This window comes from Falco biarmicus, chromosome 18 (genome assembly GCF_023638135.1).
Source record: "Falco biarmicus isolate bFalBia1 chromosome 18, bFalBia1.pri, whole genome shotgun sequence".
NCBI lineage: Eukaryota > Metazoa > Chordata > Aves > Falconiformes > Falconidae > Falco > Falco biarmicus.
In genome coordinates this window covers 1,557,283-1,576,926 of record NC_079305.1, presented here as the reverse complement: position 1 = coordinate 1,576,926, position 19,644 = coordinate 1,557,283, and the positions used below count along the sequence as shown (strand labels likewise).

Genomic DNA, 19,644 nt, shown 5'->3' with positions numbered 1-19,644 from the left:
GGTGGGCACTAAGACCCGGGAGACCGGACGCAGGCGGGGGTGGGGCGCACTAACGCTGGTGCCGGAGCGGAGCCTTTAAAATAACCGGAACTACATCGCCCATCATCCCCTGCGCTCGCCCCGCCCTTTGGTTGACAAACAGGCGGCTCGACCAACCGGCGCGAGAGGCGCGGCGACCAATAGGGGAGCGGGGCGGGGCGCGGCGGGGCGCGGCGGCCAATAGGCGAGCGGGGCGGGGCGCGGCGCGGGCGGTGGAGGGAAGATGGCGGCGGCGGGCCGGTGGCGGGCCGGGCTGGCGTTGCTGGCGGTGGCGCTGGGGCTGGGCGGGCCGCGGGCCGAGCAGACGGAGGAGCACCTCAAGCGTGAGCACTCGCTCTCCAAACCCTACCAGGGTGAGTGGGGCAGGGGCGCGGCGAGGGGAGGGGGAGAGCCGGTGCTCGGTTACCGGCGCCCGGTACCGACGGTACGTGTGGGCCGCAGGTGTGGGCTCGGCCAGCTCGGGGCTGTGGGACCTGCTGGGCAACGCCATGGTCATGACCCAGTACATCCGCCTCACCCCCGACGTGCAGAGCAAGCAGGGAGCCGTCTGGAACCGAGTGGTGAGCCCGGGGGCGCCGGGGGTGGGGGATGGGGGGCACCGGGGGTGGGGGGGGCTGTTGGGGGGGGGGTCGGGACAGCGGGGTGCCCCCTGTAGGGGTGGGTTGCGGTGGGGGGGGGGGAGCGGGTTTGAGACAGGTTGGGGAGGGGGGAGTGAGATTTGGGGGCTTGGAGTGAGTATGGGGGGCTGGGGGGGCACCGGGGTGGGGGGCTGAAGGGGAGGGTCGGGACACTGGGGTGCCCCCTGTGGGGGTGGGATGGGGTGGGGGGGAGCATATTTGAGACAAGTTGGGGTGAGGGGAGTGAGATTTGAGGGTTTCGGGTGATTGGGGGGGGGCTGGGGGCCGGGGGAAGGGCGTTTGGGTTGGGGGGGGGGGGCGTCAGGGGGGCTGGGGCAGATGAGGGAGCGCGGGGGTCCAGGCCAGCAGGTATGGGGGGTTTGGGGGGCTGTGGGGACGCAGAGGGTGTTTGAATTGGGGGGCTGGGGGAGTGTGGGCCAAGGTGGCGGTGGGAGGAACTGGGGGGGGGGGGCTGTGGGGGCCACAGGGCGAGGGGGAGGGGTGTTGAGTGGGGCAGAGGTGGGCTGCAGGGCTTGGAGCTGGGGGGGCTTTGGGCTGGGGGTACCAGCAGCACTTTGGCTTTCGGTCTTTGGCCCGGTGATGGCTGCGGGGGCCGAGTCCCCCACAGGTGAATTTGGGGTGCTGCACTGAGCAGCTCGGGGTCCCTGGGGGGGCCGCCGGGACGCACCCCGCTGCCCCCTTCGCCAGCTCGGGGTCCCTGGGGGGGCCGCCGGGACGCACCCGCTGCCCCCTTCGCCAGCTCGGGGTCCCTGGGGGGGGCCGCCGGGACGCACCCCGCTGCCCCCTTCGCCAGCTCGGGGTCCCTGGGGGGGGCCGCCGGGACGCACCCGCTGCCCCCTTCGCCAGCTCGGGGTCCCTGGGGGGGCCGCCGGGACGCACCCGCTGCCCCCTTCGCCAGCTCGGGGGTCCCTGGGGGGGCCGCCGGGACGCACCCGCTGCCCCCCTTCGCCAGCTCGGGGTCCCTGGGGGGGCCGCCGGGACGCACCCGCTGCCCCCTTCGCCAGCTCGGGGTCCCTGGGGGGGGCCGCCGGGACGCACCCGCTGCCCCCCTTCGCCAGCTCGGGGTCCCTGGGGGGGCCGCCGGGACGCACCCGCTGCCCCCTTCGCCAGCTCGGGGTCCCTGGGGGGGCCGCCGGGACGCACCCCGCTGCCCCCTTCGCCAGCTCGGGGTCCCTGGGGGGGCCGCCGGGACGCACCCGCTGCCCCCTTCGCCAGCTCGGGGTCCCTGGGGGGGCCGCCGGGACGCACCCCGCTGCCCCCTTCGCCAGCTCGGGGTCCCTGGGGGGGCCGCCGGGACGCACCCGCTGCCCCCTTCGCCAGCTCGGGGTCCCTGGGGGGGCCGCCGGGACGCACCCGCTGCCCCCCTTCGCCAGCTCGGGGGTCCCTGGGGGGGCCGCCGGGACGCACCCGCTGCCCCCTTCGCCAGCTTGGCCAAGGCGTTGCGTTCCCTTCGCCAGCCTTTTCCCCGCCAGGCAGCAAAGCTCCCGTTAATACCTCGAGAATTCCCCCTGAATTTCCATTTGGGGTTGAAAATGGGGGTGTGTGTGTTGTGCCCCAGCATCCAGCCTGCTCCGCAGCGGTTTGAAAGATGCCCTACAAGACCAGAAACTATCCCTCCCACTCAATTTTTATTTTAATAATATAGGAAGGGAGTTACGTTGGGTGGGTTTTGGGTTTTTTTTGGTTTTGTTTTGGTTTGGTTTTTTTTTTTTCCTCGGGTTTACGGCTCCCACAAAATGTGGGTGCCAGGCGAAGCCGCCAGCCGGCTTCACGGCGTCGTGTGAGCAAATCTGTTATAAGCTTATCGTGCTGTGTGCCCGTTAGCGCAGGGAATTTGTTAATAGCTCAAGAAATAATCGGCTCATCAGCAATTAGGAGCTGCTTCTCGGCCTTTCCTGCCTTCCCCCCCCCCCCCCCCGGGTGTGAGTTATCGATTTAGCTGGGTTTGCTGTTGCCTCAGAATAGCGGGAGATGGGGGTCGGTTCCTCAGCTTTTTATAGCCTTGGGTAACGAGCCATTCCCTTGGTTTAATGGTGTCCCTTGGGATTAATTATTTTTGCTCGGATCCATAATATAGGGCAGCAGGGGGAACGGGGGGCCGGTCTCTGGTGTGACAGCATGTGGAGCTGCTGCGATGGGCAGAGGACGGCGCAGCCAGCTGCGGTGGTCCACCCCTGCCAGCCCCTCAGCCTCAGGGGCAGGGAAGCGGTGGGTGCCGGCCCGAGGGCCGCCCTCAATTTCACATCCACGCTCCTTCTCTTGCAGCCGTGTTACCTGCGAGACTGGGAGATGCAGGTGCATTTTAAAATCCACGGGCAAGGCAAGAAAAACCTGAACGGAGATGGTTTTGCCATCTGGTACACCAAAGATCGCATGCAGCCAGGTACAGCGCCAGCAGAGGCTGGGGACTTGCAGCGTTTTGGGGCCTTAGGGCTGGTTTTCTTCTACCCTGGGAGGCAAAGAAGGGGTGACAACCGTGGGTGAGGCTGTCTCTGAGCTTTGGCACCCTGGGTTGGGGTTTCTGGGGGTCCTGGGGGGCTGGACTCAGCTTGGGGGTGGGCAGCGTGGGGAGTATTCCCACACAGGGGAAGTGTGGGGCTTCCTGCACCCGGAGTCACCTCCTTCAACAGCGGAGTGCGGAGGAAGCTTCATCCTTGCCCAGCACAGGGCAGGGGGTTTAATCTGACCCTCTGATCCCCCTCCCTGCCTGGGGAGGGTCTCCGTGCTCAATTCACTGCTTGAGGGCTGCCTCGTTACCTGATACAGAGCGCAAAGCAAAGGGACGGGTAACAAACCCTTTGCAACGCCTGCCTGGCCTTGCCGCCCTGATTCAGAGCCTTTCCTTCCTTCTAGGGCCTGTCTTTGGAAGCAAGGACAATTTCCTGGGCCTGGGAGTGTTCGTGGACACCTACCCCAACGAGGAAAAGCAGCAGGAGGTGAGTTCAAAGGATAAACGGGACCGTGCTGCTTGCCACAACCGCGGTTACGGCTCCCGGTGCCGCGAGTGCAGCTCGTCGTTGGCAGGGCGCGATTTTTTTTGAGCTCTTAAATCAGAGACCAGATGCTGCTCCGCTTCCTCTCCGTCGCCTTTCCCTGCTGCGCTCTGCCTAGTCGGTTTCCCTTCCTAGTGAGGCGGTAACTCTTCAGCGGCGTGAAAAGCCGTAGGAAAAGGTAGTTTTGTGGTCGGTTTTACCCAGAGAAAAGGCTTTCGGGGCAGGAGAAAACTAGCTGATGGCACCACCCCTGCCTTGTGAGCTGCTGTGCTCTGGAGGCTGCCGGCTGGTAGTGGTCAAGGTGAAGCTGTAATAAGAGCGTGGTCTTTGTAGACCTTGAGTAGAGCAGTACCCGAGCTGCCAGCCCAGCCCTGCCTGCACGACAGGGCTCTTCCGTAGCCGCCGGTTGGCGGGAGGCTTTCCCCGCTCTCGGGGTGCAGCGTGACTGCGCTCTGCCTCTTTGCAAGGTGCCTGTCGAAGGACCTTTGTGTTCCTGTTGCATCTGCTGTTCATTTGAGGGTTGGTTGGCACCTGTCCTTGCGGAGAGGGGAGTGCAGAAGCAGTTAAAATCAGGCCCTTCCCCCCCCCCCCCGACGCTGGCATCTCTTTCAATGCTCCAAAACCAAAGCTCTGGGACCTTTTTTTCATTCTAGTTTCCCTGAAAATCTAGGCCCTGTTTTACCCCCAGACCTCGGTGCTAACCCTGCTGCCCCACGGGACGCTCTTCATCCCAGGGAGGGAGACAGGAGGGTGCAGTTGGGATGTGCTCTGACCTCAGACCGGCTGAGTAAACGTTGAGTAACCACCAGCTTTTGCTCAAACACGCAAAGCAGCCGGCTCCGGCGCAGGGGTGGACTTTGTGCCAGTTAAAGCCTTTCTGAGCCGCCTGGGGCTGTGTTACCGGCAGCGCTTGGGGATTAGCGCAGGGTTGGGTGGATCCCCTTGATTTTCGGGGTGGCAGCTCTGCTATTCTGGGGTAAAGGGATGCGCAACAAGTTTTGTTTACAAAAAATAATCAGTGGAATGTGGGTGGCCGGCTTCCTGGCGTGGTCTGCAGCCAGAAGTGCCTGCCCTCCCTCCGGTCAAGCACTGAGAGAGGGAAGAGATGGAGAAAAGCAGATCGGCCAGTTGTTGTCGTGGCTTCTGAGTTCACAGCGGCTTTCTCTCGCTTTTAAAAGGCTAAAAAAAGCGTCTTATTCCTGAGGGAAGAGGGGCAGGATAGTTGTGGCTCCCTGGGAAGCTGTGGTGGCCGATGTGTCCCTGTTGGGGCGCTGGCTGTGGCGATGCTCGACGTGGCTTTTGCCCGCCGGCACCGTTTCCTCGCTGTGTGTCCTGGGATTCGGCACCGAACGCCTGAACTCCTCTCTGCTTTAGCCTCCGCTAAGCCGATAACGCACTGAGCTCTCTAGGGATGAAGTTTCCAGGTTGCAGGTTAATACTAAACCCTGGTCTGTGACCGTCTTTTGCTTCTGTGCTCTTTCTTGCTTTGCGCTAACCCCGGACTCAGGCTCAGAAGAGGAGGTACAGCCCGGGAAATCAGGTACTTGCTCTTGTTGACCTACCTGTTCCCAAGCGGTGGGGTTTCACCTTGGCTCACAGTTGAGGAATTCTCTCCTCTGAGTTCTAGAAAACCCTGCGTGAGCTGGCAGAGGCTGCATGGAAACCGGCTGTCCTCCCCCCTGGATATCTGGGAGCTGAGGCTGAGCCTGAGGAAGGCTGGGGGATGGAGTGGGGTCATGCTGGTGTCTTGTTGAGGCAGAGTTTTGGGGGGATGAAGGAGTTTAGGGTCCATAGAGCTGTCACAACTCTTGGCCCTGGAAGCCAAGGAAGCAAGGAGGAGCAGGATCTGACCCCCAGCCTTGCCCCCCTCCCTCGCAGCGTGTCTTCCCCTACATCTCGGCCATGGTGAACAACGGTTCTCTCACCTACGACCACGACCGGGATGGGCGACCGACGGAGCTGGGGGGCTGCACGGCCATGGTGCGCAACCTCAACCACGACACCTTCCTGGTGATCCGCTACGTCAAGAGGAGACTGACGGTGAGCGCTGCCTGCCGGGGCGGAGCGGGCAGCGGGGCCGGGGGGGGTCTAGGGGAGCCTGAGGGAGCTGCTTCTTTTTCAGGTGTTGATCGATATCGACGGTAAGCACGAGTGGAGAGACTGCATTGACGTGCCGGGTGTGCGCTTGCCCCGTGGGTACTACTTTGGGACTTCATCTGTCACCGGAGACCTGTCAGGTACTGCCCTGGGGTCCCCAGCCTTGTTTCCCAAGTGGTCCTGGCAGCTCCTGTGCAGCTTTGGGTGTCTGGAGGTGCAGCTTGGCACCTGGTGGGGCTTCCAGAAGCACGTGAGGACCTTTCCATGCTTTAAGCATCCTTGAGCTGTGAATGGGAGCCTTGGTTTTTATCTTGCAGCAGCTCCTGAGGAGCCCAAAGCCCTGTCTGGGCACGTCGCTCCCCTGAGCGCTTTAGGCAGTGCTTCCCTCTTCCCTTGAGCTCCCCGCGGAGCCACGGCCCGACCTCAGCCAGCCCCTCAACGACACAGTGGCCAAGCAGCTGTACTGGCTCAGCCGGAGGCTCTCTCTCCAAAACACGTGCCGTGGGAGGAGTGAAAACGGGATGAGCACTGAAAAAATCTCCTGTGCCACAGCCCGTGGTGCCTGGCTTAGCCCCCAGGGCAGCGCTGGAAGGAGCTGCCTTCGCTGCAGACGCCTCGGGCGTTACGGCCAAGCCAGGATGCTCGCTCCTGCTCGCTCTCCGGGCCATGTTGTGGGTCTGTTTTGCTTTGAATTTTCGGAGCCCCAGAGCTAAATTGCCTGTTAGCGAGGTCGGGAGCAGCCAGGCGTGCCTGGAAACGGTGCTGCAGACATGGGCCAACGTAAATCGGGTTTTGTAGAGAGCTAAAGCTAAAGCCTCCTGCCTTCCTCAGCGCAGCGCTTCCCTCCCGCCGCTGGTGGAAGCGCTGTGAGACCTGACGCTACCCCCCTGCGCCTCTTTCGGTGGCTTTGAAGCCCGATTTGGGTCGTGCCTCGACAAAAGCGCGTTGATGGCCGGTGTCTGGGCCTGTTGTTGGCTCCACCACCAGTTCCTTTTCCCCCTCAGATCTCCGCCCAGCGCCTGGGGAGCGGGCAGGCTGGTGTGGAGCGCTCGCCTGGTCCCACTAATAACTCCCCCATCACGAGCAAAGGAAGCAGGGCCACGTGAGGCCGATGCGAACGCGTTCCCTTTGGGTGGCCGAGTGGTTTCGAGTCAGATGACCTCCTGGTTTGGGCTGTTTTTCAGTTTAAGTAGCTTAGAGGTGCCTGTTGGCAGAGGGCCCCGCGCTAGGGCGCAGCTTTCAGCCCAGCGCAGACCCTGCCCTGCGGAGGTGAGTTTTCCCCCCTCGGAAAGTCAGAGCCGGCACCTTTGCCCCGAGTGATAACATCCCGCGGTGCTGCCTGCGGCACTCAAATCCTTGGCTGGAGCCATATTTTTAGCGGTGACACCCCAGGACACGTTTCTCCTCTGCTTCCAGACAACCACGACATCATTTCGTTGAAGCTTTACCAGCTGACGGTGGAGCGGACGCCGGAGGAGGAGAAGCGGGACAGAGAGGTGTATCTGCCGGTCGTGGACAACCTGAAGCTGCCGGGAAGTGAGTAGGAGCCACCAGCCTTTCCCTGGGGAAGGTGGGACTGGTGGGGATCTGGGGGAGGGGGTGGTTTGTAAGGGTCGTGGAGGTGTGGTGCATGTGGAACAGAAACCCATGTTGCCAGCAAACCAGCTGAATGAGCTGGAATCGGGAGGTCCGTGCCCTCTTCCTCGCGCCACCGGCTGTTGTCACCCCGTGTGGCACAGCCCAGCTCCGTTTGGGGTGGGCGCTCACCCTCGGAGAAGCGCTGCCTTTTCCCGGAGGACCCTGGCACACTGGGCTTAAGCCATGGTCGTGCCGTGACCAAAATAGGATGTGCTGCTCCACTGGAACCTTCTGGTGGTTTGAACCTCCACGGTGGCATCTCCCATCCAGAAATCCCACCCCAGACGCGTCCGCAAGCCGCCTGCGCGCCCTGAGGTCTCGCGGCTGTAGCTTTTACGATGAGCCCAGCCTGAAAATTTTGGGAAGGCAAATCCTGGGGTGGCGTGAGGCTGGCAGGGCGTGCGTGGGGTTAGCGGTGTGTCGCTGTGGGGTGGTGCAGGTAAATCTCAGCTGGGTTTTGGGGCTCACGAGCTGGTTTTTTTTTTCCCCCCGTGTGACACAGTGGAGGCACCGCTGGAGCCCATGAGCGGCCTGGCTCTCTTCTTAATCGTCTTCTTCTCCCTCGTTGCCATTGTTTTCGCCATCGTCATTGGAGTCATTATCTACAACAAGTGGCAGGAGCAGAGCAGGAAACACTTCTATTGACTTGGGACCCCCCCCCCCGGACGGCCCGTTGCTAGCCCTCGCTAGCCACATCCCGACTCCCACCCATCCCAGACTGGCCAGAGTGTGATGGACAGACCCTCACGGCAGGGACCCTTGTGTGTCCCCCGAAAATCCCAGTGGGGATGGCCGCCGTTTCTTACCGGACTCCAGAACTCTGACGCCGCTCCTGGACCGGGAGCACGGCTGGACCGGGAGCTGAGCGCCGCAGGGATGGACCCTGCTGTCCCCCGAAGGAGCGTTGCTTTGTGAGTTGTTCAGGATGGGCTGTGCCGCGAGGCGCCGGCGGTGCTGAGCCGTCTCTCTGCCCGTACGGGCAGGAGTCACCACCTGGGCTGTGAAATCCCGGCGGAGAGGGATGCCAGCGAGCAACGAGCCTGCTTTCCTCACCCGACTGCCGGGATAACCTCCCGCAGCCTTACCGTAACCCTCGCAGCCCCTCGGCTCCAGCGATTTCATTTCCAGGAGGGATCTTTCCAAGCTGTTCATCCGCTCCGGCTGTTTTTCCATCGCCTGCCCGAGGCTGGTTTGGGGGGCCAGGCTGCTTTTCTTTGTACTTTAAATCCCCCCCCCCCCACCGCCCCGCAGCCCCTCTCTGTCCCGCTAGTCACCCAGGTTCAGTATTTTGGGGTGGGGGGACACTGATGGTGTTTTCTCCGTGGTGAGGTTGGGAACCTCGCTCCTTGGGGAGCAGCCGGCCCCCTCCATGAAGCCACCCTGGGGGGCAGCCCCTCGCTGCAGCCCCCCCCTGCCCAAGTTTGGGGTGTAACGTTGGGTTTCCCCGTTTTAAAGAACCGTTTGCTGCTGCGTCTTGGGGCTCCGGCCCCTCTCCCCGCTCCGTAGGGCCGCTGCCGAGCATGCCGCCGCCTCCCCACGCCTCCCATCCCGGCGCGGCCGCCTGCACCGGTGCTGTTTGCATGTCGTGTCGTGGCTTTTGGCACCTTTTCCCCCTTGGTGCTCGCTGCATCCCGAGGACCCCTCCGAGGAGGAGCTGAGCCTCGGGGAGGGGGGGGGGGGGGGATGGGGTGATTCTCCTGCCTCTCAGAGCTGGAGCTCCCGCTGCCTTTCAGGGACTCGTGGTTTATTCCTACCTCAGTGCTTCGGTCAATGATTTCGCTGCGGTTTTTCTTGCCGGTCATCGCAGCCACCTTCGCCCCGGGGACCCCAGTGGTCGCTCGCAAAGTGTGTGTGTGGGGGGGGTGGGACACGACACCCAGGAGAAGGGAGATGTTAGGTCACTTTGTCCCAGGGAAGTTTTAGTGGCTCTGGGGACTTTTAAGAAGGCAAATTTGCCACCCTGCCAGCTCCAGCGGTGGCAGCACCCTCCTCCACGGGGTCCCGGGGAGCTGTGTCCTTGCCCCGCAGCTTTCCAGGATGCTCGCACGCAGGACGGATCCCCGTGGGGGGCCCGGTGGTACCCAGCGTGGGGAGAAAACGTGGGGAGAAAAAGGATGGTGGTTTTTTTTTTTTTTTCAGCAGGATGCTGTCACCGGGGTAGGTGGGAGCTTTTTACAAAGTGCCCAACGGTCGTTGTGGTGTGCAAGGTCAGGGTTTTTTTTTTTTTCCTGGTGTTTTGCCTCTTTTTGCCTGATCACCAGGAGTGAAACGTGTGTGCCTCTCCCTGGAGCTGTAACTGGTGTCTCGGAATAAACATTGGTGTGTGTGTGTGACACGGCTGTGCTCCTTGTCACCGCCAGGTCCCCTGGCCGCAGCGTTTTCTCCCCAAATTGATGCTGTGGGTGCCGGGGGGGGGGGGGGGAGGGTCACATCCCAGTGTCGTGGGGCTCCCCAAAACGGTGTAGCCCCTTTCCCAGCCAAGCCAGTGGTGTCGGGGTCGATGATTTGACTGTTACTGGATGTGGCTTTATTAAAGAGGTGACGCGGAGGGGTGGCACCCCCTGGCGCTCCCCAGCGCTGGCGCGTCAGGGCTTGGCCACGCTGGCTGCGTGATGCCCGGCTGCCTGGTGCTCGCTGCCGGCAAGGTGCAAGTTCTGGAGAGGGTTCACCAGCTTCATGGCCAAATAACCCTGCGAGGAGGGACAGGGGAGCTTGGGGAAGGGGGGTGGGGGAGCTTTTCAGCGGGTGAGGGGGGGGATTTGGGGGTGCCCCCTGCGCTTACCGGGGTGGCGTAGACGAAGGTGAGGAGCAGGGCGAAGAGCAGCAGCAGCGCCAGCGTCAAGCTGATGCGGCAGCGGTGCTGCTGACAGATGCTGTAGCGCAGGCTGCGCAGCGGAGCCTGCAGCCACAGGAAGGACCACTCGGGCCGCCTGCGGGTGACACCCAGCTCAGTCACCCCCCTGTCCCAGCACCCCCCCACCCCCCCTCCCGGGGGATGAGCCGCTCTCCCCAGGGACTCACGCCGGCGCTGGGAGCGTTGGGTACATGTTGGGATCATCCCGGCCTTTCCCCACTGGCCGCTCTTCCGCCTCCTTCGCCGTCAGCAGCTCCAGGCTCAGCTCCACCTTACCCTGGTGCAGGGGGACGGGGTGCAGGATCTGGCCCTCCAGCCCCCCCAGTCCCCGCTGTCCCCCCCCGCTATCCCTCCGCCACCTACCGAGAGGCGCCGCTTGCCGCCCTCCTGCACCGTGCAGGGCCACCACCCCCGTGCCCGTCTTTGCCGGAAAAGGGAAAACCAGGAGGGGGTCTGCACCCTCCGCCAGGGCCAGGGGCTTTGGGGGGTCTCCTGCGCCATTGGGGTGCAGTCCTGGGGCCGCTGGGCTGGCTGCGGCAGCCGGGTGAGCTCCAGCTCCAGGACGCCTGTGGGGAAAAGGCAAGGTGGGGGGGCAGCTGGCTATCCCCCCCTGAGTGCCCCCCCACCCCCCCCGGGTGCCCCCCACCCTGCCAGGGGAAAGGAAACGGGGTCTCACCCAGAAAATCGTCAGCCGAAAACTTGTCGTTGTCCCACACTTGGAGGATGAGCTTGGGGGGCACCTTCAGCACCGTCTCATCCAAGCTCCAGAAATGCTCCTGCCGCGGCAGGGAAGGGGAATAGGGGGTGTCACGCTGGTTCCCCGTGTCCCCCAGCACCCCCACCCCGGGGTGCCCCTCACCTTCCGCAGCAGGACGCAGAGCTGCTCGGCCACCAGGTACTCGAAGGGGAAGACGAAGCGCCAGTTGAAGCTCCCGTCGCCCTGCAGCGAGCGGTAATGCACGTCCGTCTTCTGCCTCTGCTCCTCCAGCCCGTCCAGCCACCTGCGTGCCACCCGGAGGGAGGGGACGCTGCTGTCACCCGTGTCCCCACAGCCCCGCTGTCACCTCCCCAGTGGAGGGGATGCGGCGATGGCCTTGGCTCACCCGGTGACGTAGATGTCGCTCATCCGCTGCCCCAGCAGGTTGATGTCCTTCAGGTCCACATCCCGCGTGTTCCAGACCACGCAGCGCAGCTCGTACCTCGGGGAGGGGACGGACACGAGGACGTGTCACCTTCCCCCCCCCCCCCGCCCCGGGATGTCCCCATCCCACCTCCCAGCCCTGGCTGGGTGCTCACCTCTGGGGCTTGCGGGGCGTGATGTCAACGGGGGGGCCAGGGGGCCCGAGGCTGGCGGGGAAGATGTCCACCCACATCTGCACCTTGCCCTGCACAGCACCCAGAGGGGCTGGGACCAGCACCCCTGGCTCCCAGTGCCAGTGTCCTCCCCGTCCCAGGGTGTCCCCGTCACCCCTGGGTCCCCATCACACACCCCTGCCCCCAGTGTCCCTCCCTGCCCCGGGGTCTCTACCACCTCCCAGCATCCACCCTTGACACCCCAGGGTCCCCGTCACCCCCCCAGCATCCATCCTTGTCACCCCAGGGTCCCCGTCACCCCCCCAGCATCCATCCTTACCACCCCAGGGTCCCCGTCACCCCCCCCAGCATCCATCCTTGTCACCCCAGGGTCCCTGTCACCCCCCCAGCATCCATCCTTACCACCCCAGGGTCCCCGTCACCCCCCCCAGCATCCATCCTTGTCACCCCAGGGTCCCTGTCACCCCCCCCAGCATCCATCCTTACCACCCCAGGGTCCCCATCACCCCCCCAGCATCCATCCTTACCACCCCAGGGTCCCTGTCACCCCCCCAGCATCCATCCTTGTCACCCCAGGGTCCCTGTCACCCCCCCAGCATTCATCCTTACCACCCCAGGGTCCCCGTCACCCCCCCCAGCATCCATCCTTACCACCCCAGGGTCCCCGTCACCCCCCCCAGCATCCACCCTTGTCACCACAGGGTCCCTGTCACCCCAGGGTCCCCAGCATCCTGCTTGCTCTTGGGTCCCCATCGCCCCCCCTGGTCCTTGTCACCCCCCCCAGCATCCTCCCTTCTCTGGGGTCCTCATCACCCCCCCAGCATCCCCCCTGTCCTGGGGTCCCTGTCACCTCCCGGGTCAGCAGGGCAAGCCCTAGCATCCCTTCCTGCCCCAGGGTCCTCATCACCCTGGGGTCCCTCCCTGGCTGTCCCCTCATCATCCCACTGTCACTGCAGGGTCCCTGTTGAGTCTCCATCACCCCCCCACCCCCCCCCACCCCCAGCATCCCTCCCTGCCCTGGGGTCCCCATCGCTCTGGGGTCCCTGTCACCCCAAGGTCCTCATCATCCCCTTGGCACCCCCTTATACCCCAAGGTCCCCATCACCCTGGGGTCTCCACCCCCCTCTCCCTGCCCTCATCCCCCCCACCTCAGGGTGCCCCAGCCTCACCTGCTCCAGCCCGGGCTGGGTGCTGTTGTAGAGGGTGCGGGTCTCGAGGTGCTCGGGGACAAGGTGACAGGCGTGGAGGACGTGCAGGGCCAGGCGCTCGCGGGGTGCCTCGGGCTGCCGGGACGCGGAGGGGCCACTCTCTGCAAGGCTGAGCTGTCGCACACGGTCCTCCCTGCGCCCCCACCCCGACCCCCCACCCCGACCCCCACCCACCAAATTGGCTGAGGAGGAAGGTATGGTCCCCAAAGGTCACCGTCGTGCCCTCGGCGCTGAATTCGGGTGCTGGCATCCCCCGGGTGCGGGCGAAGTGCTCCAGTGTCTGGCTGGGGGGCAGCTGGTCCCTCCAGTACCCAGGGCCGGTGCTGTGGGGCAGTGGGTGGGCTGGGGGCTGCGGCGTTACCCCTCCTGGGTGTCCCCTCCCTGGCCATCACCCTTGTCCCCCTTTGCCCACCCCTGTGCCGACCCCATCCTCATCTTTTTGTGCCCACCCCTACGTACCCCCCATCTCCATCCCCTGTGCCCAACCCCATGTCCCCACCCATCTCCATCCCCCTGCACCCACCCCACAACCATCCCCTGTGCCCACCCTGTGTCCACCCCATGTCCCCACCCCGTCTCCATCCCCCTGTGCCCACCCCATGCCCACCCCATGCCCACCCCTGTGCCCACCCCATGGTACCCACCTATCTCCATCCCCCTGTGCCCACCCCATGCCCACCCCATGCCCACCCCTGTGCCCACCCCATGGTACCCACCTATCTCCATCCCCCTGTGCCCACCCCATGCCCACCCCATGTCCCCACCCCATCTCCATCCCCCTGTGCCCACCCCATGCCCACCCCTGTGCCCACCCCATGGTACCCACCTATCTCCATCCCCCTGTGCCCACCCCATGCCCACCCCATGCCCACCCCTGTGCCCACCCCATGGTACCCACCTATCTCCATCCCCCTGTGCCCACCCCATGCCCACCCCATGTCCCCACCCCATCTCCATCCCCCTGTGCCCACCCCATGCCCACCCCTGTGCCCACCCCATGGTACCCACCTATCTCCATCCCCCTGTGCCCACCCCATGCCCACCCCCGTGCCCACCCCATCCTAACCTGCTTGTGCCCATCCTGACCCCATCCCTGTGCCCACCCCCACATACCCACCCCATCCCCCTGTGCCCACCCCACGACCATCTCCTCACGCCTCTCCCGTCCCCATCCTTGTGCCCACCCCATGCCCACTCCTGGGCTCAGGCCCATGGACCCCCCATGTCCCCAGCCCCCTGGTGTCCCCCTCCAGGGGCACCCACGTGCGGTAGACGGTGGGCAGCCCGCAGTGGGCGCGGAAGCGGGAGAGCAGGCGGTTCTCCAGGTCGATGGTGGTGGTGCCGATCTCCTGGTCGGGGGGCAGCAGGTCATAGTCCAGCAGCGTGACCCGCAGGTCCTTCTCCAGCGGGATGGTGCCCGTCAGCTCAAACAGCCTGGAAGTGGCAGTGCCATCAACCCCGATGTCAGGGGTGGCACCCACTGGCATGGGGAGTGGGCACCCATAGGCATGGGCTTGGTGGCACAGGGACTTGGTGGTACGGGGACCCACCAGCATGGGGAATGGGCCATCTGGTGGCATGGGGACTGGGTGGCACAGGGACCCTCCAGTATGGGGAATGGGCCATCTGGTGGCATGGGGACTGGGTGGCACGGGGAATGGGGACGTGGTGGCACAGGGACCCTCCAGTAAGGGGAATGGGGCGTTTGGTGGCATGGGGTCCTGGTGGCACAAGGACCTTCCAGCATGGGCAATGGGGACATGGTGGCACAGGGACCTGCTGTTGTGGGGAAGGGGGACCTGGTGGCATTGGGACCTGCAGATGGTGAGAATGGGGCATCTGGTGGCATGGGGACCTGGTGGCATTGGGACCTGGTGGCACAGGGACCCTCCAGCATGGGGAATGGGGAATCTGGTGGCACAGGGACCTGCTGTTGTGGGGAAGGGGGGCCTGGTGGCATGGGGACCTGCAGATATTGGGAATGGGGCATCTGGTGGCACAGGGACCTGCTGGCATGGGGAATGGGGATGTGGTGGCATGGGGACCTAGTGGCATGTCAACCCAGTGGCATAGGGACCTGCTGGCAGAGGGACAGGGCATGGGGACATGCTGACATGGGGAATGGGGCCCCACCAGCCCCCCTGGGCACCTCCTCTCCGTGCCAGGCACCCCCCAGCCCGGTGCCACCAGGGGTGATGGTGCCACTGGGGGTAACGGTGCCACCGGGCCACCCACCCTGGCCATACCTGCCAAAAACAGGCTCCAGGGTGTTGGGCACATACTGGTCCCGCTGTCCCAGCGTCTTCGTCCCAAGCGAGACACGGATGTAGGGGTCACACTGGCAGCAGGGAGGGGACCATCAGGGTGGTGTGGGGAGGGGGACAGCACAGGGGACCCCTGCCCAGCACCCATGGGTGGCCTTACCAGCCCGTTCCTGTCGCGGGGGGGGCAAGTCGAAGGCCCGGATGATGTAAACCCTCACCAGGCACTTTTGGGGTTGGCTGGGGGGCAGCTGCTGGAAGTGGCGTGGTGGGGGGGGCACCTCGGGGTCCTCAGGCAGGGGGTAGATACAGAAAAGCCCCTGCGAAAGGCACCTGGCTGTCACCCTGGGGTGCTCCCCCTGTGGCCCTCGGGTCCCCCCCGGGGGCTCTCACCCACCTTGAACTCACCCACAGGCACGGGGTCCTCCCTCGCCTCAGGGTGACCCCCCGGCTGGTAGAGGGGGAAGGTCTGGCGCAGAAATCCTGCAGCCCCCCAAAGTCGGGCACCGCCTCCAGCTCACAGCTGTAGATCTGGGGAGAGGGTCCTGGCCTTGGCCTCGGCCCTCTTCCCATCCCCATCCCCCTCTTGGTGCTTCTCCCATCCCTGTCCCCTTCTTATCCTTGTTCCTATCCTGTCTTCATCCCCATCCTTGTCCTCATCTCACTTTCAGCCCTGTCCCTCTGCCCAGCCTGTTGCCCTCCCAGTCTCCACCCCAGACCTTGTCCCCATCCCATCCCAACCCATCCCATCCCATCCCATCCCATCCCCATCCCATCCCATCCCATCCCCATCCCATCCCATCCCCATCCCATCCCATCCAATCCCCATCCCATCCCCATCCCCATCCCATCCCATCCCATCCCATCCCATCCCATCCCATCCCCATCCCATCCCATCCAATCCCCATCCCATCCCCATCCCCATCCCATCCCCATCCCATCCCATCCCCATCCCATCCCCATCCCCATCCCATCCCATCCATCCCATCCCCATCCCATCCCCATCCCATCCCCATCCCCATCCCCATCCCATCCCATCCCCATCCCATCCTCATCCCATCCCCATCCCATCCCATCCCATCCCCATCCCCATCCCCATCCCCATCCCCATCCCCATCCCATCCCATCCCATCCCCATCCCATCCCCATCCCCATCTCCATCCCATCCCATCCCATCCCCATCCCATCCCCATCCCATCCGCCATCCCCATCCCATCCCCATCCCCATCCCCATCCCCATCCCCATCCCATCCCATCCCCATCCCATCCCCATCCCCATCCCATCCCATCCCATCCCCATCCCATCCCCATCCCATCCCATCCCATCCCCATCCCCATCCCCATCCCCATCCCATCCCATCCCATCCCATCCCCATCCCATCCCATCCCCATCCCATCCCCATCCCCATCCCCATCCCCATCCCATCCCCATCACATCCCCATCCCATCCCCATCCCATCCCATCCCCATCCCCATCCCCATCCCCATCCCATCCCCATCCCATCCCCATCCCATCCCCATCCCCATCCCATCCCATCCCATCCCCATCCCCATCCCATCCCATCCCCATCCCATCCCCATCCCCATCCCCATCCCCATCCCATCCCCATCACATCCCCATCCCATCCCCATCCCATCCCATCCCCATCCCCATCCCCATCCCCATCCCATCCCCATCCCATCCCCATCCCATCCCCATCCCCATCCCATCCCATCCCCATCCCATCCCATCCCATCCCCATCCCATCCCATCCCCATCCCCCATCCCATCCCATCCCATCCCATCCCATCCCATCCCCATCCCATCCCCATCCCATCCCCATCCCCATCCCATCCCATCCCCATCCCCATCCCATCCCATCCCATCCCCATCCCATCCCCATCCCCATCCCATCCCCATCCCATCCCCATCCCCATCCCATCCCATCCCATCCCCATCCCATCCCATCCCCATCCCATCCCATCCCCATCCCATCCCCATCCCATCCCATCCCCATCCCATCCCCATCCCATCCCCATCCCATCCCCATCCCATCCCTTCCCATCCCATCCCCATCCCATCCCCATCCCCATCCCATCCCCATCCCATCCCATCCCTTCCCATCCCATCCCTGTCCCTGTCCCCAGCCTATTCCCCTCCCAGTCTCCATCCCAAACTTGTCCCCATCCCATCTCCACCCCTGTCCCTGTCCCATCCCATTCCCCACCTCTTCCCCATCACTGTCCCTGTCCTCATCCTCTTCTCATCCCCAACCTTGTCCCTATCCCATCGCCATCTCTATCCCCATCTGTGTCCTTGTCCCCAGCCATCCCCCCTCCCAATCCCCCGCTTCATTCTTGTCCCATCATACCCCACTTCCATCCCCGTTCCTGTCCCTGGCCCCATCCTTGTCCCCTGCTCTGGGTCCCAGGCTCTGGCTCACCTTCAGCCTGTCCCCACTGGTCCCCTGCCGGCTCTTTGTCTTGTCCCCCATGGCCGTGTAGAATTTGCTCCACCAGTCTTCCTCACCCTCATCTTCATCCGCCTCCTTCTTCTCCTCTGCAGCCTGGTGGGGAGCAGAGTGAGGTGGGGACAGGGGGCAAGGGTGGCCCTGGTGGCCAGTGGCCCCGTTCCTGTGCCCACCTTGCCCTCAGCCCCGATCTTGGCGGTGATCCTGGGCAGAAGCTGCAGGGAGAAAAGGGGATTTACTGGGGGAAACTGAGACTGGGGGCTGGGGCCACCAGGTGCCAAGGGCTTGGGGGACTCACCTGCGCTATCCTGCCCCAGGGAGCAGCTGTGGAGAGGAAAGGGGCAAATACACCCTCCTGGAGGTGGGCAGTGTGGGGCAGGGATGTGGCAGATGGTACCAGGGATTACCAGGGATGGGCAGGGGGTACCAGGAATGGGGCAGGGCAGTACCAGGGAGCAGGGATGGGGCAGGGGGTTACCAGGGCTGGGCAGGGATGGGGCAGGGGGGTACCAGGGAGCAGGGATGGGGCAGGGGGGGTACCAGGGCTGGGCAGGGCTGGGGCAGGGGGGTACCAGGGAGCAGGGATGGGGCATGGAGGTACCAAGGCTGGGCAGGGATGGGGCAGGGGGGGGTACCAGGGAGCAGGAATGGGGCAGGGATGGGGCAGGGGGTACCAGGGAGCAGGGATGGGGCATGGGGTACCAAGGAGCAGAGATGGGGCAGGGGGGTACCAGAGAGCGGGGATGGGGCAAGGGATGGGGCAGGGGGGGTACCAGGGAGCAGGAATGGGGCAGGGATGGGGCAGGGGGTACCAGGGAGCAGGGATGGGGCATGGGGGTACCAAGGAGCAGAGATGGGGCAGGGGGGTACCAGAGAGCGGGGATGGGGCAGGGATGGGGCAGGGGGTACCAAGGAGCAGGGAGAGGCAGGGGGGTACCAGGGCTGGGCTGGGCAGGGCCATACCAGAGCCAGGCAGGAGGCCACCCGAGCTGGTCTGGGGGGTTCCAGAGCTGGGGGGCTGCCCCTTCCCGTGGGGCTGGCAGCAGTACTGCCCCAGGCCCCGCACGCAGGCCTGCCCCACCTCGGGCCGGTACCCGAAATCCCGCATGTCCAGCACCCGCAGCCGGATGGGGGGCACGTACTCCTCCTCCGCCGGCAGATGCTGGGGCCGAGTTGCACCGTCACCCCAGGGTGCCAGCGGCAGCACCCATGGGTGGGGTGCTGCCACCCCCCTTACCCACCCCCCACATCCTCACCAGCATCAGCAGGAAGGCGTTGATGGGGAAATTGGGGTTAGCGGCGAGGTCGGTGATGGTGGGGGTCCGCAGGGTCTGGCCCCCACACTGCACCTCCAGGCTGGGTGCCCGCACGCCCCTAGGCAGCCCCCGCAGCCCCCACGCCAGCACCTGGGGGGGGGGGGGGCACCCAGCAGCTGTCACCCTGTGGGGTCCCCTGGGTGCTCAGGAGGTCACCTCGCGTGGGCTGCATTCCCAGCGGGATGCTGAAGGTGCCTGTCCCCGTCCTTGCCCTGTCCCCATCTCCAGCCCCATCCTGTCCCCATCTTGTCTTCGTCCCTCTGTGCCTGTCCTCACCTTCATCCCTGTCCTTGTGCCTGTCCATGGCCATCCCCTTCTTCATTGCTGTCCCCATCCCATTCCCTATCCCAGACCTTGTCCATCCTGTCTTTGTCACTGTTCCAGTCCATGTCCTTGTCCCCAGCTCCCCCTGTCCCATCCTTCTCCCTGTCCTTGCCCTCATCCCATCCTGTCCCTGTCCCCAGCCTCTCTCAGTCTCCACTTCAGACCTCATCCCTGTCCCCATCCCCGTCCCTGTCCCCATCCTTGTCCCTATCCCTGACCTCATCCCCAGCCTGTCTTCATCCTTGTCCCCATCCCTGTCCTTGCCCCCACCCCATCTCCAAGACCTTCAATCCCTGTTCCCAACCTGTCCTTCTCCCCGTCTCCATCTTGGACCGTGTCCCCATCCCACCTTCATCCCTGTCCCCATCCCAGACCTTGTCCATCCATTTCTTCACCCCTGTTCCAATCCATGCCCTTGCTCCCAGCGCCCCCTGTCCCCATCCCTCTCCCTGTCCCTGTCCCCATCCCTCTCCCTATCCCTGTCCCCATCCCTGTCCCCCTCCCAGACCTCA

General features: G+C 64.6%; 2 protein-coding genes across 3 annotated transcripts in view; one reads left to right on the top strand and one right to left on the bottom strand.

Annotated features, from left to right (window-relative positions):
- Positions 1–32: 32 nt before the first annotated feature.
- LMAN2L (lectin, mannose binding 2 like) lies at positions 33–9,738 on the top strand. Of its 2 annotated transcripts, XM_056321714.1 has the most exons (9): positions 33–392; positions 481–599; positions 2,943–3,060; positions 3,531–3,613; positions 5,178–5,210; positions 5,549–5,710; positions 5,793–5,907; positions 7,184–7,303; positions 7,908–9,738. In XM_056321714.1, exons 1-9 carry the CDS (start codon positions 263–265, stop codon positions 8,048–8,050), a joined length of 1,023 nt encoding a protein of 340 aa, XP_056177689.1. In that variant the 5' UTR covers positions 33–262; the 3' UTR covers positions 8,051–9,738. The 2 variants fall into 2 exon arrangements, with proteins under 2 accessions (XP_056177689.1, XP_056177690.1); XM_056321715.1 differs by lacking the exon at positions 5,178–5,210 and having other exon boundaries at positions 36–392.
- A 252-nt stretch (positions 9,739–9,990) lies between these two features.
- The window catches only part of FER1L5 (fer-1 like family member 5), a 25,657-nt gene continuing 16,003 nt past the window's right edge, over positions 9,991–19,644 (bottom strand). Inside the window, 20 exon segments of the mRNA XM_056321759.1 lie at positions 9,991–10,095; positions 10,188–10,335; positions 10,427–10,536; positions 10,623–10,825; positions 10,936–11,035; positions 11,119–11,260; positions 11,363–11,458; positions 11,556–11,644; positions 12,743–12,882; positions 12,956–13,104; positions 14,045–14,215; positions 15,028–15,119; positions 15,201–15,362; positions 15,440–15,514; positions 15,517–15,573; positions 17,466–17,588; positions 17,666–17,707; positions 17,791–17,816; positions 18,456–18,654; positions 18,749–18,866. Of these exon segments, the coding sequence (XP_056177734.1) occupies positions 9,991–10,095; positions 10,188–10,335; positions 10,427–10,536; positions 10,623–10,825; positions 10,936–11,035; positions 11,119–11,260; positions 11,363–11,458; positions 11,556–11,644; positions 12,743–12,882; positions 12,956–13,104; positions 14,045–14,215; positions 15,028–15,119; positions 15,201–15,362; positions 15,440–15,514; positions 15,517–15,573; positions 17,466–17,588; positions 17,666–17,707; positions 17,791–17,816; positions 18,456–18,654; positions 18,749–18,866 (2,347 nt within the window).